Source organism: Montipora foliosa, chromosome 11 (genome assembly GCF_036669935.1).
Source record: "Montipora foliosa isolate CH-2021 chromosome 11, ASM3666993v2, whole genome shotgun sequence".
NCBI classification, from domain to species: Eukaryota; Metazoa; Cnidaria; class Anthozoa; order Scleractinia; family Acroporidae; genus Montipora; species Montipora foliosa.
The window spans coordinates 29,779,049-29,796,962 of record NC_090879.1 but is presented as its reverse complement, the minus strand read 5'-3'; the positions used below and the strand labels follow the sequence as shown (position 1 = coordinate 29,796,962).

Below are 17,914 nucleotides of genomic sequence, written 5' to 3'. Positions count from 1 at the left end.
AGTATCCATACATTCAAAACCTCATCCAATAATACTGGGTATTGTTTAAAGCACATGCCTCATAGTTAATAAATTTTACACATACTGACAATATTTTGCAGATATTGAAAGGTCACTTCCATCCATTCCCATACCTGCCTCACCAAGCACTGAGAGACAAAACAGGTATGGAAAACTTATAATGTTTGATGTGTGTGTTGTTTATTTGATCTTAAATTACTACACTCACTCGGGAGTTAATGGCAGATATACAATATTGATAAGGTTATTACTGTTACAAGGAAGGGTTACGTTTTTGCAATTCCCACCCTGGTCAGAGATCTTCTCTGTCCTTGTGTTGGCCCATTTTCATTAGTAGGGCTAACGCTCACATGGTTCATAATTATGGGGTAGAAAACTAGCACTTCACATTACACTCTAATCAGTAAAGTCTGTTGAAAGTGCTACACGGCCAACGTTTGCAAAAACGTAACCCTTCCTTGTACTTGTACATGTTCGTTGCTGTGACTTTAACATCTTCAGTTCCCATGGCCTTCTCCCGTCTGACCTTGTAGCTCGGTCAGTAGAGCAGTGGTGATCTAACCCGAAGGTCGTGGGTTCAATTCCCACCCTGGAATTGGAGTTTGTGTGGGCCCATTGCCATTAGTAGGGCTAACGCTTACATGGTTCATATGGGGTAGAAAACTAGCACTTCACATTACACTCTAATCAGTTATTACTGTTACACCTTGACTGCATGTATTGTTTTCGTTTGCAGTCCTCCGATATTCTCACCCACAATAAAACAGAGCCCTACTTTAGGAAACACTGGCTTAGAGAAAAGAAGTAACTCTGTGAGCTCACCAGTACAGAGAAAAAATGGAGGTAATCTATTATGCATTGTGGTTGTAAATCAGTTTCATAATAATTCGTATAAAAATGCAAAAACCCAGGAGTTCGGTTCCTACAAGGTTGAATGCATCGCATATTTCTTATAGCTCCTTGCTGCATTCTCAATCTCAATTGCTAAACATTGGTTTAATTTTGTGTTTGTCTCCAACAAGTATTTGTACCTGAAAATGCCTACATGTATGTAAAAGCTACAGATTCCCCAAACACAGAATAACCAACGCACATTTTTGTCCTCTTTAACTTACAGAAGGTAAAGTTACAATAGTAGAGAAAATTGCAATTGCAACTTTCCTGTAATTATGCATAGTTAGTTATTTTCTTTGCAGCTTAAGGGCCTCTTTTTTACCACACAGCTTAACTCTGTGGATATAAAATTTTGACTTAGAACCTACAGTTTTTTCCCTTGGGTTATAGAGTTTGACGATTATGCAGAAATTGTTGACGATGACCCTGACTATGCTCATCCAATGGCAGGTAGGGATGTGATTTTCTAGGGGGTGGGGTGGGGGGTGGGAAGTTTGCTAACAGTTCATCATGGAAGCGGATGATTGTTACAATATTAGAGGCAACTTACAGTGTGACGCGCCTTACTGTGGCCACCTAACAAAGTTTTTTACAAATTATCCCCCCAATCAGGGTGTGCGAATTTCATTGACAGTCACTCCTCCTTGCAAAGTTCGTATGGTTGTAAGTTGAACAGCATTGCATGGGTTGTTGAGTTGATGTGAAAGTTTGTTGGGTGGCCAGGGTAAGGTGTGTTGCACTGTAAGTCATCGAAAAGAAGCCTGGATTGAACAAATTTAAAAGGTTGTATTATTTTTGTGGGCATCTTTGCAACTCCCTACATGTAAGTTGCTATGGTGATTTTCGACATCAGTACTTCCAATATTACATGTATTAGAAGTCACATATTATATGACTTTGATAATTATCAAAGTCTTCTCTATCAAAGCTTGTTATATTCTGTTAACAATATAACTTTACATTAAATAATACTTTACACTTATGACCATGTCATGCTAAATTTATTAATTTAAATTTGCTAAAATCAGAGGGACTTAATAGTTTTGGTCGTTGGTTAACTTTTCATGGAATCCTAACAATAAGAAATAATAAATCATTTGAATGGAATGGACTCTAACATTGTGTTGTGGCAACAGTATGGGGTATGTCTTATTTGATTTCATAATTTTTTTTACAATAAAATCCTTTCAGTTATGCCTTGCAGTTCCTTCATACAGTACATGTAATTTCTCCTTCTTCTGGAAATTGTAATTTGCGTGAAATTAACTGCTGAAAACTTCCTTAAGACTGTAACCCAGTGGAGCTTTCAAGGGCTAAATGTGGGCAAAATGACTTTTAATTTTTGTTTTCATCCTGAAATTAATTGACAAGAACATAATATTAACAATGAGAGGTTTTGTAACGTTAATCAAATTTCCTTATAAAATTTAACTTCAAGATAATTATCTTCCTCATTTATAACCTTTGTTTTAATTTTCTAACACTTTGAATGACACTTGAAACTCGTTAATAACTAGGAATAGTTGTTATGCAAGCTAAAAAGTTGCTTTAAAATGTTGACAATCAATCTAAATTACAGCCCTTGCTGCTACACGTGTAGCATTAGCACTGAAGTCCAGAGGAACTCTTGTTTCAAACAGAGCACCAGGTAATTACGGGTCATAATTCTAAATATGCCTATCTGTAATTGACATTCAAAGTACAGTGTATTGTTGATTATCAAGATAAAAGATAAAATATAAAAACCCCATTATAAGAAACAAAAACGAGATTTAGTGAACTTTGTATATTTTTCTGTTAGTGATCAACCATATGAATTATCAATGAATTTAAATAAAGTTAACGTAAAAGTTGGTGCAGACATCCGTGTTTTCATCATCACGATGAAACACAAATGTGTATCATTTATTAGACATGGATGAGAAGGCTCTGTAGCTTAGATAAGAATCTAAATTGGTAGGGATTCAGAGGCATTGCCTCGTACATTTATGTCTTGGATGCAATGCCAGGAGTCTTGTGATTTCTTCATTGGAGTTAGTTGATTCCCTACCCTTTTTTAAGAGTTTTCCTCTAGGTGCTTTACAGAAGCCAAAAGTTGACTTGGTTTGGATGAGTCGGGTGTGTGTTTTGGTTTCAAAAGTACTGCTTTAGCATTTGCAAGATTTGAGGGAGAAGGATTTGAAACGGCTACTTGTCTCTGGTTTTTTCCTGCTTGTTTTGTGGACAATTCTGCACAGAAAAAAAAATGCCCACGTTACCTTTACTTGCGCATAAAATATTCTGTAAAGAAAAGGGGAAGATGTGGGATGAATTTTCACAGTAAAAGCTCTACATCTGTAGCACATTTTTTTACCAGGACTTCGTGTGCAAGAATTTTTTAAGTTGTACAGTAGCGCCCAAGCTATGCATGGACGTGTAAAGGCCAGACAAGATTAAAACGAACTGCATTTGAGAACTTTAACAAATGTGTCCTGACATGTTTGTTTCAAGTTTATGAAACTTGCCCGGAAAAGGGTCATTTTTGCTGAGGATAATTTTGTTTGTGGGGTAACGATAATCTTATCAGTTAGTAAGGAATTCCATATGAACCGTTTTTTGAGTTCCAAGATCGAGATTGACGAAACATTTCCCCAGAACACCTCAACAAAACTTGATTTACATGTAGCTCCTTGTGTTACTGATGTAAAGAATTTAACGTGACACATTAGAAACAGTTTTTCTAACATGTGTGTTCTGTTGGAATGTTTTAGCCAAAGATTATGATATCCCGAGAAGCAGACTTAAATTGGAGATCATAATTGGACAAGGGCAGTTTGGAGATGTTCATAGGGGAACCTACATCAGTGCGGTAAGTAAACCTGTAGCATCTTTGTTAGGAAATACAGTTGCTTGCTCTTCAACCTTGCATGTGAATGTCCTCACTGCTTTTATCAGATAAATTGTGTTGTTGAAAACCTAACCAATGGGGTTTTATAACTGAAAAGCGAAAAGATTTGTATTAAAACCGGGTCATTTGTAAATGATATTTTAGTCTTCCCGATCCTCAGATTGTTGTACTTTAGTTTGAATGATGCTGATCATCGCAATTCAAACAATTATATATGGCTTGCATCAGGAGCGCATGAGTAGGAGCTTGCCTCTTCCGTACAAGGCCTATGAGTCAACCTTTGCTCGTATCTTTCTATTTTTAGAACGCCACGAGTTCTTTGGCTCTTCAGACACTGTTTAGAATGGCCAATCAGAATAAAGTTATTGTGGAACAAAGACAAAAATAGCACAAGCAATGTATTCAAATTGTGCAAATTGATGTAAATTGTTGTAAAGGTGACTCTCTGCTGAAGGGTTAGTTCTAAAAATAGAAAGATGCGGGCAAAGGTTGACTCAAGGATGTAATGCATTGGGAGGCTCCGGCTTGCATATATTAACTTTCGTCATATCTATATCCTGTACGGGCTCACTAAGGAACATGGCTTGATGTAGCTCAACTGGCAGAGAGCACTGCACTGGTAACGCAGAGGTTAATGTTCGAACCCCTTTCGAGTCTTTCTTTTTCAGGCTTTCCTTTCGTTACTGCTTAGAGCGAGTTTCAATCGAGTGTCGTAAAACCAAAACCAAAGTAATTACTTTGGCCAATCAAAAAGGACGGAGACAATCCAGTAAACCAATCAAAACTCGAAGTAATTACACATAGCCGACACAAAGCGCGGGAAAATCTGCACGCGCGAGCCACGATTGGTTTTGGTTTCAGTTCTGATTGGTTGAAAAAGTGGCGCGAGAACTTTGAACCAATCACTGAGTGAAGTAATCATAAACCAAAGCAATTCGCTAATTACTTTCGACACTCAATTGAAAACCGCTCTAAGTGTTAATTAATAACTGCGATGATCAGCATCTTAACTTGATTCTCTCCACAGTTCAAATATATATGATTTTCAGATATAAACTTTCGTCTTATTTGGTTAATGTGTAGACGCCTTTTAAAACACTTTTTTGCCAGGATGACCCCAACTTGCAAGTGGCTATCAAGTCATGTAAGAACCCCGATTCAAGAGATAAGTTTCTTGAAGAAGCATGTAAGTATTAGTTAAGTTGCTTGGCATTTAGCAAAGTGACAACTGAAATCTAGTTTAAGCGCTAGGAAGGAATTGAACCTACCCTAGGTACCTCAATCTAGTATATTGTACCAAGTATAGTGAAGAAATAATCCTAACTTGACCTTTTCCTTTGTATACCCCTAGATACCCCTGCTTACCTTTATAACTCCTTGTCTACTTCTTTATTATGTAGAGAGGGGTGTTTTACTGGAAAATACACCACGACAAAACGACACATCCTCTCTAGTGAGGATATAGACCTTATTCATAAATGGCGGTCAATTTATAATTCTTTTGTCGAAGTGCAAATTAGCCTACCAAGCCTCGATACCATACAGTGAATTGAAAAGAATTTTTGCTCTAAAATGAGGCTTGGTAGGCTAATTTGCCCGTGGACAAAAGAATTATACTGTGACCGCCATTTATGAATAAGGTCTATTGATGACGACATTTTGCGCTTGCGCGTGGTTGTTTGTGCAAACAGTCAGTGAAAAATGGCAAGCGATAGATTCGTGAAGTTCTCTGAAGCTGCGATCTTTCGTAAAATATTGTTTTTACCACTTGAATTCAAATTCATATCTTTGCGCCGCCGCGTAATATCCTCTATATTTTGTAACACTATAATAAGAGATACATAAGGTGCTTATTGAACCTTTGACCATGGACGCTGACCAGAAGGTATTTTGACTCGATTGGTAGAGGAGCCGATCAGTTGAAAAAGAGTTCAGTAGTGAAAGAGATTTCCAACTTAATCAACCTTAGTGCTCCACAAATCGCAGCTTTTCACACGTATGTTAACTGAATTCATCCCGAAGCCAAAGATCCTCTCTGATTTAATCATGACAAGATTGACGTTTGTTAAATTACTTTAGTTGGAATCACTCAATACCACTTCCTCAGGTCTGTTTTCGTTACTAGTCCTTATCTTAAAATAACATGGAGTCGCATCTTTTTCCTTCCTTTCCTGTCAACTTGAGTGTAATGAAAATAGTCGAAATTGAACGTGGTGTCAATAAATTGGTAAACATAAACACGTAATCCTCAAGGGATCGGCGTTGCGGAAGTCGTTGGTTCGGTTTCTGCATGAGACTCTGATTTGCTTTTTTTAAAAGCTAATAAGAGTCCCATGTAGTACTTAAAAGTTGTCTCTTCGCTCGTTGCCAAGCAACCAGAATATATCAGTTGCAAGCTTTTTTCGCAAGTGCTCAAGCAACTGCGATGATTAATTCACCTAATTACGTAACAACGTAACTACAGTTCAAATATATGAAACTTCCTATAGAGCAGTTTTCAAATGATTATCGAAAGTAATTACGCGATTGCAATTGTTACGCCCAGTGGTTGTTTTAAAAATCTGGCCAGTTTATCAGCCAGTGAGAAGGAAAACTAAAACCAATCGCGACTTGCTCGCGCGATTTTTCCCGCGCTTTGAGCAAGTTACGTGGAATTGCTACGAATTTGGATTGGTTCAGGCGTCGATCTACTGTGTGAATGGCAACAATGTTTTTCTAAACTCCTCAACAACCAGTCAGATAATGCTCGCAATTACGCATCCCCCGCAAAGGTTGACCTTCCTAGTGACACTGGCAATAGCACCAAGAGTAAAAGAGCAAAAGCGATCGAGCAGATGAAAGCAGAAAAGGCTCCAGGATGTGACCCATCAGTAACAGCGGAGGCCCTCAAGCACTGAGGTGAACAGATCGTGAAAGCTCCCCATGAAATGTGCAATGTAGTATTTTACCCGCGAAATCCCTCCATCGCAGTGGATTAGGAATATCATTCTACCACCCCCCCAAGAAAGGGAACCTCTATGAAATGACCAACTGTACGGGCATAACCCGAATGTCCATCGCCGCCAAGGTTGTAATTGAATATTGCTGAACAGAATAAGGCCCTTCGTTGATCCAACCCTCGGGCATCACCAAGCTGGCTTCCGCACAGGAAGAAGCACAACAACTTTTCGCTCTATTAACCGTAATGAGATGTTCAAATTCCTGAGACAATGTGGAATTCCAGAGACACTAGTAGAGGCGATAAAAACCTTGTACATCAAATCCAAAAGTGCGGTATCTGTCGACGGCCATCTATCCGAAGAATTCGAGGTTACTGCTCGAGTCCTTCAGCGAGACGACTTGGCTCCGTCTTTTTTCATTTTTATGATTGACTTCTTAATGAAGCAATCTGAACACATGGCTTTATTACAGCGCCTAGAAGATCTGCCAGGTACCCAAGGGAAGTGATTAATGACCTCGATTTTGCTGACGGCATTGACCTTCGTGAGAATTCCCTCGAAGGGGCTCAAGTGCAGCTAAATAGGACAGTTGCTGAGGCCCAAAAGATCGCCTTTTCATCGACACAAAGAAAACAGAGTTCATTACCAATACCAGCTTTAAGAAAAATCTGACCCTGAACAATGAAGACATCAAATTGGCTAACGATTTCACCTACCGTGGGTCAAAGATGGCTTCCACTAATTGCGATGTGAAACGTCGCCTTAGCCTTGCCTGGTCTGCGTTATGGAAGTTAGAGAGTCCGTGGCTGGAAAATTGAAAAGCAGGTGAACAAAACATGCTGGTTTACCGCCAAAAACGTAGTCAGTTTCACAACATAACCGCCAACGTTTCAATGGTCTAAAGTGACACATAACCGGACCAACCGTTAACGTTTGACAAGTAAAGCTTGGCGCAAAATTCGTCACCCTTCAAGGATGGACGCAAATGGTAGTAAGATCCTACTCTATGGATGTGGAGGGTGGACATTAACCAAGAAGCTTGAAGACAACTTCAGCAGCTTCACCAGCAGCTGCTTTCGAGTAATCCTGGGTATCAAGAGATTAGACTTCGTCTCGAACGAAGAAGTCCTTAGGAGTGTCCTGCCATTTCATTTTTTTACTGGCCAGCGTAATCAACCAGGCATATCCACCAACGCCAGAAGAAATTCGAAGCATGGCACAAGACCGGAAGGCGTGGAGAAAGCTCGTGACCGACTGCAGTGCAGTCGGCCGATGATAATGATAACGATTGCGCTATTTGCACCTGCTGTGATTGGTCGAAGTAATCACTTTGGTATTTGCTTTACGACACCCAATTGAAAACCGCTCTATTCTTTCACACATTTACCTATTACTACCCTGCGTGCAGAGTCTTTATCGATCTTTCTTAGATAAGTCGAGAAGAGGAAGAAGACTCAGCCAGTCGCCTCGACATTTCGTATTGAGGATGCGTTAAAAATTCAAATGTATTCCATGTCAACACGAAAACAAACAGTCGGGGGCAACCAAGGAATAATTTCCTTGGAAACTCAAGATAGTTCATACTTTTAAATTGCCATTTAATTTTTTTACTGAAAAGTGTAGTCAAGGAAATACTCATAGGAATTTAGACTGATAAAAATTGCCACGCTGTTGTAAAATTTCCAAAAATATTGATGACGCGTGGCGATTGGTCATGCGCAAAAATTAAAAAAAGAGGTTTGAGAAGTCGAAATTGGCCTGACTTATCCATTTCTTTGGATGATCATCAAGAGCGGCAAATCAAAGAATGTCGAGGCGGCTAGCAGAGTCTTCTTCCTCTTCCCCGCTTATCTAGGAAGATAAAGAGCTTCATCATATGCATGCTTTTTCTTGCGTTCAACACTCTGTTCAATCAAATGTTGGGTGCGTTTGAACACGTCGTTCAACATTTTTGAAAGGGGAACAAGTGTTGAAGGCGTGTTGAATCAAATTTCAACTGATTTAAACTTTCATTGAACATCGATTGAGCATTTCTTTTGTTATAGGAAATGTTGGATTGAGTTAAAGCCGTTTAAACAGTTCGTTCAAAATTTGTAGAGCACACTCATGTGGCTCTGAATCTGGACGGGAGGGTCTGGTTTCTTGTTCCTAGTTCTTCGCAGTTAGAGAATTAGGGAGCTTACGAAACGAGGACGACGACGGCTACGAGGACTTCATTCAAAAAGACGAGTTCGCGTTATTTATATCACTGCGAAACTATTTCATGTCGTTTCGCGTTAAAAATGTGCAGTAACTGGTGAGGAATTAAACTGGTATGCGTGGGTTGGAAGCGTAGAGAGAGAACTGAAAATTCATCGTCATGTGCTGACGTCCTCCACAGAACCTTGAATTTGGTCATTTCACGTCGTCATTTAGGAGATGACGGCAAAGAAATGTACCAAAATGTAAAACGCACGTGCAGAGCGTGCAGAGCCACTGTTTTTGCTCACTAAACCTATTGTTTTGTAGCGTCGTCGTTGCCGTCGGCGTCGTCGTTTCGTAAGCTCCCTACTGACTCAATTGTTGCCGTTATGTTGAAACCATTTGAACGGCCTCCGAACGGCCTCCAGTTGTTTTTGCTTCCAACATCTCAGTGCCCAACATCCGTTCAACTTTGTTGACGGCGTGTTGAAACAAATGTCGAAAACCCTTTTAAATGGGCCTTAAAGTTGCTTCATTATATCGCCACAGTTAAAAGGTAGAACGACTTTCATATGACCTTGAAAAATAAACGTAAAAATATATCGTAAACAAAAATGCAAAGCATTTAATTGGCTTATCGGACAAAAACAAACGAGCGCGAATTTTCATCGGCTTAACGAACGCGGATGCAACAACATGATCTCCTCTCTAAATTAACGATTATCGTTAATTCCTAATTTGCACTGAATTTACTATTATCGTTAATTTAGGACACTGTGTCCCTGGACTTGTGGTAGCAGAGAAAATAAGGAAATAAAAAATCATATCCGTGGAGTGGATTTGAACACAGAGCTTCTATTCTATCAAGAGAAGATGAGGGGAGAGAGAGGGGGGCTCCCGGTCCAGCCCTTGGGATATGTCATGTCCACGAAAGTTATTTTTAGACGAGCGGAAGTCTTCCGAGACGTCCGCATGCAGGCCAACCTCGGTCCGATGTTTGAAAGAAAATAAATATTCATCAGCCTTCCACGTGCGCCGTCATTTTCTCTTTTCACTAAGAACCTGAGAGCGAAGCAAGACTGCATGCTGACGTCTCGGAACACAGACTTCCGCTAGAACAAAGACTTCCGCTCGTCTAAAAATAACGTTCGTGGACATAACATATCCCGGCCAACGTCCTGAGCCTCCCTCTCTGTCCCCTCATTTTCTCTTGATTCTATAGGAACCGCTTCTTTCCGTTTCACCACTGAAGATCAAGGCGCCGCCCCCTGCTAAAACACATTTATTTAAGTCTCTAATAGAATATCGCTACTGAAAAATTATTGGGCCTAACCGCCTAAGCTAGATTAATAATTTAAGCCTATGCTTTGATTTTAAAATATTTAGCTTTGTCTTTGAAAAAATATATGACCATTTCCCATAATTCATGTCAAGCTTTTAGTCTTCTAAATTAACGACAATAGTAAATTCAGAGAAAAATTAAGAATTAACGATAATCGTTAATTCAAGGTAGAGAAAATAAGGAAATAAAAAATCATATCCGTGGAGTGGATTTGAACACAAAGCTTCTATTCTATAGGAACCGCTTCTTTCCGTTTCACCACTGAAGATCAAGGCGCCGCACCCTGCTAAACACATTTATTTAAGTCTCTAATAGAGTATCGCTGCTGAAAAATTATTAGGCCTAACCGCCTAAGCTAGATTAATAATTTAAGCCTATGCTTTGATTTTAAAATATTTAGCTTTGTCTTTGAAAAAATATATGACCATTTCCCATAATTCATGTCAAGCTTTCAGTCTTCTAAATTAACGATAATAGTAAATTCAGAGAAAAATTAAGAATTAACGTTAATCGTTAATTCAATGTAGAGAATGGGCTGGATGCAAACAACGTTATGTCTCCATGCTACTTTCTGGAAAGTTTCGCTTTGACGTCATTTGAAATGCAGTAATGTGATTGAGCAATCGAATTGTTTAGTGCCCATATTAGGAGTTTCCTTGGCGGGAATAAGGAGACATTGGTCCGAGAAACAAATTGCGAACACTTTTTCAAGGTCATAATCACTTTCCTTCGAAATGTCTTCATTAGTATTTTCAAATTTTCTGTTTTAATTTTATTTCTAGATACAATGAAGCAGTTTGATCATCCACACATCATAAAGCTGATCGGCGTCTGTATGGACGACGATTTTTACATTGTGATGGAGCTGGCTGCACACGGCGAGGTAACTACAGTCACCATCACGATTGAAGATGCCTTGATTGATGTTGGTGGCTTGATTCTTCTCCTTGAATTTTTTTTCCAGATGAGATCATATCTTCAAAAGAGCAGACACTCGATAAACTTGGAGACTCTTCTTAGCTACGTATTCCAGCTTAGCACGGCAATGTCATACCTTGAAAGCAAGAATTTTGTCCACAGGTAAGATGTGAGCCTTCGAAAGTCGCGAGATTTATCGAGTCACCATTCGCGTGCCGCTCGCGACGTGCACGACATCTCGCGTGGCCCTTTCCTTACTAATCGCGCATGACGTCTGGTATTGCCTTTTCTTTACCACTCGCCCGTGACTTTTCCCGTGGCTTTTCGCGTTGTAAACGTCGTCGAATAAGCATTGTTTTTTTTTCTCTTGGGACCATTGTAATTTTCGAGAGAAACAGGAAACAATGCTTATGCAAAAATTGGGTGGAAAAACAAAGAGTATTATGGTGTTTTCCGACTCGGCCAATTTCGTTGGTCTCCATTTGCGCGTTGCCCGCGCACGATTTCTCGTGAAACAGCGACCTTGCTCACAGTCTCATCAAAGTCAGGAAAGGGCTCAAGTAGTCATCGTTTGACACTGTTTAATTCAACCTCATAAGCTGTGCGATTCTCTGTTACCTTTTTAACGTATTTCTTTCGAAAGTGCTTTGAAATCCATAACTTTTTTGAAAAGGGAAGATACAAAATTACGATTTTTTGTCCCTCCTTGCTTACCGTTTGTTTAAATAGCTCACAGTCGCTCAAGAAGTGTTGCATTGGATAAATATGGCTTAGTTAGTGGCATCAACGTATTTTGCGTATTCGAATCCTTTCTTTTAGGGATATTGCAGCTCGGAACGTACTTGTGTGCACTCCAAAATGCGTCAAGTTGGCGGACTTTGGCTTATCAAGATGGGTGGATGATCAAACGTATTACAAAGGCAAGATAAATATGATGAATGCTACTTAAAGGGGCTAATGGCCCCATTACAGTATTGTCGAGGGTGGCATCTGGGAATACAGACAGCTTAAGTGTCCCCTAAACTCCAGTCTTGAAGTAAAGACTGAAACGGCTTCATTTATCCTTATCAGAATAACGCAAGCGTCATTGCGTCATTGCTAGAAAGAGGTAGTAAATGCTTAGTTAGTCAACTTACTTTCCCACGGCATACCAACTTTGGGTTGTGGTTCTCCTGCAATAAAACAGTGGCCACATATATGAAAATTATAATGTTCTTATCAGGGCTGTGAATAAGGGATGGAGGCTGAGGGTTTTCTTTATCAACTGTGAGCGTGACCCCCGCCTACTTACATAGGAAACAAAAGGAAAATAGCATCAAAAGAACTTCCTACCTGTTAACGCTAAAGTCACAAATGGAGGTTGAGTGCCCAGGAAACGTAGGGGCCAGAACCCTTGACCCCAAACCAAAGTAGGATGAACACCCAAGTGCTCGCCCTACCGATAACGCAGACACCAGCCCCACCCAGGGGCACTTTGAGTTGGACTGATATCAAGATTGGGCGTGCATCTGGACATAGAGTGAGTTTCAATCGAGTGTCGTAAAACTAAAACCAAAGTAATTACTTTGGCCAATCAAAAAGGACGGAAACAATCCGGTAAACCAATCAAAACTCGAAGTAATTACACGTAGCCGACACAAAACGCGGGAAAATGTGCACGCGCTAGCCACGATTGGTTTGGGTTTTCCTTCTGATTGGGTGAAAAAGTGGCGCGAAAACTTTGAGCCAATCATAAACCAAAGCAATTCGCTAATTACTTTCGACACTCAATTGAAAACCGCTCCAAGTGAGTAAAACGATGAAACAGCGTTTCTTTCAGCCAGGGATTGAAGACTGCAATCTGGCGCTCTTACAACAAATATTAGCCCCCAAGAACTGCTCTGTGGCCCTTTTTTTGTAATCGTGCGAATTCGCTAGATTTCACTTCGTTCTGATTGTGTTGTAGCTTCAAAAGGAAAGCTTCCAATCAAGTGGATGGCTCCTGAGTCTATCAACTTCCGGAGGTTTACTACAGCAAGTGATATTTGGATGTTTGGTGAGTTTCAAAAGTAAAACAAGGGGTTACTTTCTTGAAAGGGTGTGGTGTTGTATGCCTAGGTTGCGAAGCACAAAATCTCGGCCTTAAATGCAAAAACGCACTGTTATAGAAGTCCCCTCACCGCCTTCTTGTGCTCGAGCTCATCGAAGCTTGACTGATAACTTAATATGGCTATCAACAGTCACTTAAAAGTGGCTGATAAACTGCTAGTAAAACAAGAAAGACAGCATTATTAGTATTAGGTATTGCTGTTGGGGGCTTGTTGTATTACATAAGTTATCTCTGACCTCTGTATGCATCTACGATTGATGGCCAAATTCTCCGCATTTGCAAACTTACTGCGTGTTTGAGAGCAGTGTTTGAATAACTGTCGAAAGTAATTATGCGATTGCAATCGCTACGCTTAGTGATTGGTTTAAAAATCTCGCGCCAGTTTATCAACCAATGAGAAGGAAAACCAAAACCAATCGCGACTTGTACGCGCGATTTTTCCCGCCCTTTGTGGAAGTCACATGGAATATTGCTACGAATTTGGATTGGTTCATGGCGCTGTTTGCACCTGCTGTGATTGGTCGAAGTAGTTACTTTGGTATTTGTTTTACGACACACCTGCTGTGATTGGTCGAAGTAATTATTTTGGTATTTGTTTTACGACTGTCAGTTGAAAACCGCTCTCACCACTGCGCCATCCCTGCTAGGAGATTGAGCAAATTCTCATAAAAGAGAAAAAATGTCAGATTAAGAGAATTTCCATACCTTTGTCAGTGAGGAGCAGTAGCCACCCGTTTGCCGTTTTACTTAAACGCCGGCCCCAGTTGTTCAAACGGTGGATAGCGCTATCCGCCGGATAAATCACTATCCAGCGGATAAGTCATAGCGAAACCAATTGCACTATCCAATGGATAGTGATTTATCCGGTGGATAGCCCTATCCATCGTTTGAAAAACTGGGGCCAGATCTCTTATGCTTTCAAGTGACTACTGGAAAGAGATGGAAAGGTGACGTTTCGGGCGTTTTCGTTTCGTCAGAGCCGTTTTCGATTTAGTCTGACAAAGGAGTTACGCTTGAAAGTCAATTGTACATGAAAGTCTCTCTCTCCGCCATGACACCTCTTGCTCCCGGCCCACCGAACACACCTTAAGCACGTGACGTTTTTGAGACGCGGACTGCAACCGGAAGTGAGCTAAGTATTTGTTCTCCATTAAAGATGATTATTTTAAAATTCTGGGAGATACTACTGTCCTGTCATGTGAAATGTTCTCTTCTGGTTGCCGTCCGCGTCTCAAAAACGTCGGGTGCTGAAGCTCCCTAGTGTTGTTCGGAAAAAAACACTAATAAGCAAGCCATGTCTTAACATTGTTTAGAGCGAGTTTCAATCGAGTGTCGTAAAACCAAAACCAAAGTAATTACTTTGGACAATCAAAAAAGACGGAGACAATCCAGTAAACCAATCAAAACTCGAAGTAATTACACATAGCCGAAACAAAGCGCACGAAAATGTGCACGCGTAAGCCACGATTGGTTTTGGTTTCAGTTCTGATTGGTTGAAAAAGTGGCGCGAGAACCTTGAACCAATCACTGAGTGAAGTATGCAAAACCAAAGCAATTCGCTAATTGCTTTCGACACTCAATTGAAAATCGTTCTAGTGAAAAGGGTGAGCTGCAATAATACGATTTACCACAGTGGGCCACGGGAAAAAACCCTTGAAAGAGCGAGTGAGTGGTTGTATGTCCGTGATGGGAAATAGGTCCGTAGCGCGTGCATAACTCACGAACATAAACAGGTCTGCTGGAAGCGAGCTTGAGTTTCAACAAAGTGAGCTCCAAACTCGGCATGAATTTGTGACGGTGATGAATAATAAGGGAGATGCTATTTTCAAAACGATGGAATTACCTGGTGATAAATAACCACGGCTAGGAGAGTGACTTTTTGACTTTGCAGAAACAAAATCTTCCAAAATGTTTTTCGCTGATGGTAACTTTTTATATTCTCAGTTCAAAATTTAAGTTGTTTTCATGTCGCAAATTTTTTTGCTGATGACAAAATATTTTATTCTCGATCTACACTTCGAAAACTTCGTCTCTTCCTAAAAACTGTGTATCAATATTTATTTACTTTTGCATCAATATTTGTTTTGTTTTGCTTAGTTCCCATTTTTGAGCGTTAAAATATAATTTTCGGTCTTATGTTTCTTGACGCAACGGCAATTCCCATATTTTGAGGTCACCCATCCAAATACTAACCTCGCCCGACAGGGCTTAACGTCAGTGTACGTTTGTCTTAGAAAGCTGTCAGACGCTCAGAGTGCACGCTCAAACCTGTGGTCAAAAGAAGTTGTAAGGGAACTTGAAAATGATCAACATGTCAACCTCGAAACCAATGTTTCTCGATTCCCTTTTATTTTCTTCAACCTATTTGGGATTTAGTATTTTACTAGTAACCACATGTCTTCTCAGGGGGCTATTTACCTAAGACATCTACCATGGCACTATAATGATAAACGGTACCAAAACAATATCGTGTGCTATTAGAGCTACATATTACGCAAAGATAACTTGAATCTCCTGGAAGACAAAATGCAGCTGAGTTGACAATTACACAGTGCTGTGTTACTGCACTACCACACGTACGCAATGCGTGCCTATTTTTGGATATGGACAAAAAAAATCGTGCTATCTTGGGGGTGGGGATGGGAAGGGGGAACTGAAGCTTGACCTTTTATGGTGAAGTGGAGTTTGTTCAATGTGTTTCTATCGTGTACAATTAGATCATTTTTTGATGGCTTTTGTTAGAAGTTGTAACTTGTTTTGCTTTGTCGTTTTTGTAGGTGTGTGTATGTGGGAGATTCTTATGTACGGTGTCAAGCCCTTTCAAGGGGTAAAAAATAATGAAGTCATTGGCAAAATAGAGAATGGCGAGCGGCTTCCGCTGCCACCAAATTGTCCCCCTGCCTTGTATCGCGTCATGTTCGAATGCTGGTCATATGAGCCCTCTAAAAGACCCACTTTCCAAGATCTCAAGACTCGTCTAAGGTAAGATGGAATGTTCTATCAATGCGTTTTTCATTAACTTGCGGCCTCACCGCACATTGGTTTCAAAAGCCCATGAAGGCCTGACGCAAGTGCGTATATATAATCACCGCTGATCATGGAGGACGGACGTCTGCTAAATTGTATTTGTATAGATTTGTGTATCACATCATAATGGTAACCACATGATCTCGAGTGCAGTTTGGTATAAATAAGCACGAGTAAATGTTTCAGACTAAGATAATAGCCCATTTCCGAGTTGCTGCATGCCTCAGTTTCAAAGCGAGTCCTGGTGCACAACCATTCAAATGTAAATGAGTTGCGTATTCTTATGCAAATCAAACTCATTTCCCTTTCAATAGTTGAGCACGAAGACTCACTTCGAAACCGAGACAAACAGCAACTCGGAAATGGCCTATTGCACGAGCCCATAGGTCAACTGCAAGTGATTATTATTACTTTTTATTACATGGCAAGCAATTCTCAGGCTAATTGGAGCAGTCTGATTGGCTGGTTTTCGGTCGGGATTTTAAAGTACGGACCATTACCATTGAAACGGTCCGTTTCCGTATTTTTTTCTCTCCCGGGAAATTCAAGTTGAGCGAAACACAAGAAGTTTTAAAAAAAGTGGAATTCAATTTTTTGATCACATCAGTACAATTATAGCAAGAGGAATTAAGTTTTAATTTTAAGAGTTCGCTTATGAAAGACGAAGACTACGGAACATTCACCAAGCGGAGAAGTGTCCGATCGCTCAAAGAAACGATGCCATGTAATAAACAACTTACTAACCTCACTTGCTTGGGACCTCATACGTACAGGGGAATAATGGCCGTCGGTCGTTTTTGTACGTACCTCGCTGCGCTCGGTCGGTCCGTACTGCCACGACCTCGGGCCAATACTCCCCAGTACGGCCCTCGAGCTCGGTTAGTAAAAGGTTAATATACACGGAGAAAAAGGAAGACTTAAACGTTAACAGCGCGCGCTTTACTTTTCTATGAAGTTTATTCAACTGATTGGTTGAAACAGATGACAACGTTTGTCAAATTCAAACTTTACAAGAGTGCCGTTCAAAAGTCATTCAACTGTAACCTTGGAAACGTCCTTTTGTAATTTGGACTCGTCTTACAAATTTGCACCCGTGTTACATGGGAACTGCACCGTTTTTAGCCAACCAGAACCGAGTAATTTTTTCGTGTATTTTTTTCAGTCCTCCTTCACGCATTTTCTTTTTTCAGCGTAAGTAACACTATAATGATTCCTGAATATTATGCCAAAGTCTGTCTGTTTTCACGTCTTCTTTTTCCCAGTGTTGTTGTTCAAGAAGAAAGATTTCAGCAGGATGAAAAAGTTCGACGAGAAACTCGAAGAATACAAGCTTTGTCAATGGGTCAGTAGCAAATTTACAACTCCTGAATGACGACCTCTTGTGGGATTCTAGCGTGTTCTACCAGAAGCACGTGACCTTGAAGCATGTAACTTGCAACTCCTTTCCTTGGAACAAAGCTGGGGATTTTAGGAGATCAATTTTATGCCCAATTATGGACAAAAATAAGATCGAGATTGCACGCGCGGGAACATGCACGAGCCACGTTACATCCAAAAAAATGAAACTTTGAAATCCAAAAAATCCCAGCTCTGAACCAGACTTAAACGCTTCAATG

At 40.3% G+C, this 17,914-nt stretch overlaps 1 protein-coding gene across 2 annotated transcripts in view; it reads left to right on the top strand.

The window, feature by feature from the left end:
* Positions 1-17,914, top strand: part of LOC137974751 (focal adhesion kinase 1-like) — a 45,782-nt gene that overhangs the window by 15,097 nt on the left and 12,771 nt on the right. Inside the window, exons 11-22 of one of the 2 annotated variants that reach the window (XM_068821715.1) lie at positions 102-165; positions 758-864; positions 1,306-1,365; positions 2,495-2,563; positions 3,666-3,763; positions 4,913-4,988; positions 11,047-11,147; positions 11,229-11,344; positions 12,002-12,102; positions 13,128-13,217; positions 16,049-16,253; positions 17,561-17,640. In XM_068821715.1, coding sequence (XP_068677816.1) covers positions 102-165; positions 758-864; positions 1,306-1,365; positions 2,495-2,563; positions 3,666-3,763; positions 4,913-4,988; positions 11,047-11,147; positions 11,229-11,344; positions 12,002-12,102; positions 13,128-13,217; positions 16,049-16,253; positions 17,561-17,640 — 1,167 coding nt within the window. The remainder of the gene's footprint in view (positions 1-101; positions 166-757; positions 865-1,305; positions 1,366-2,494; positions 2,564-3,665; positions 3,764-4,912; positions 4,989-11,046; positions 11,148-11,228; positions 11,345-12,001; positions 12,103-13,127; positions 13,218-16,048; positions 16,254-17,560; positions 17,641-17,914) is intronic. The other variant, XM_068821716.1, reaches the window with a different exon arrangement.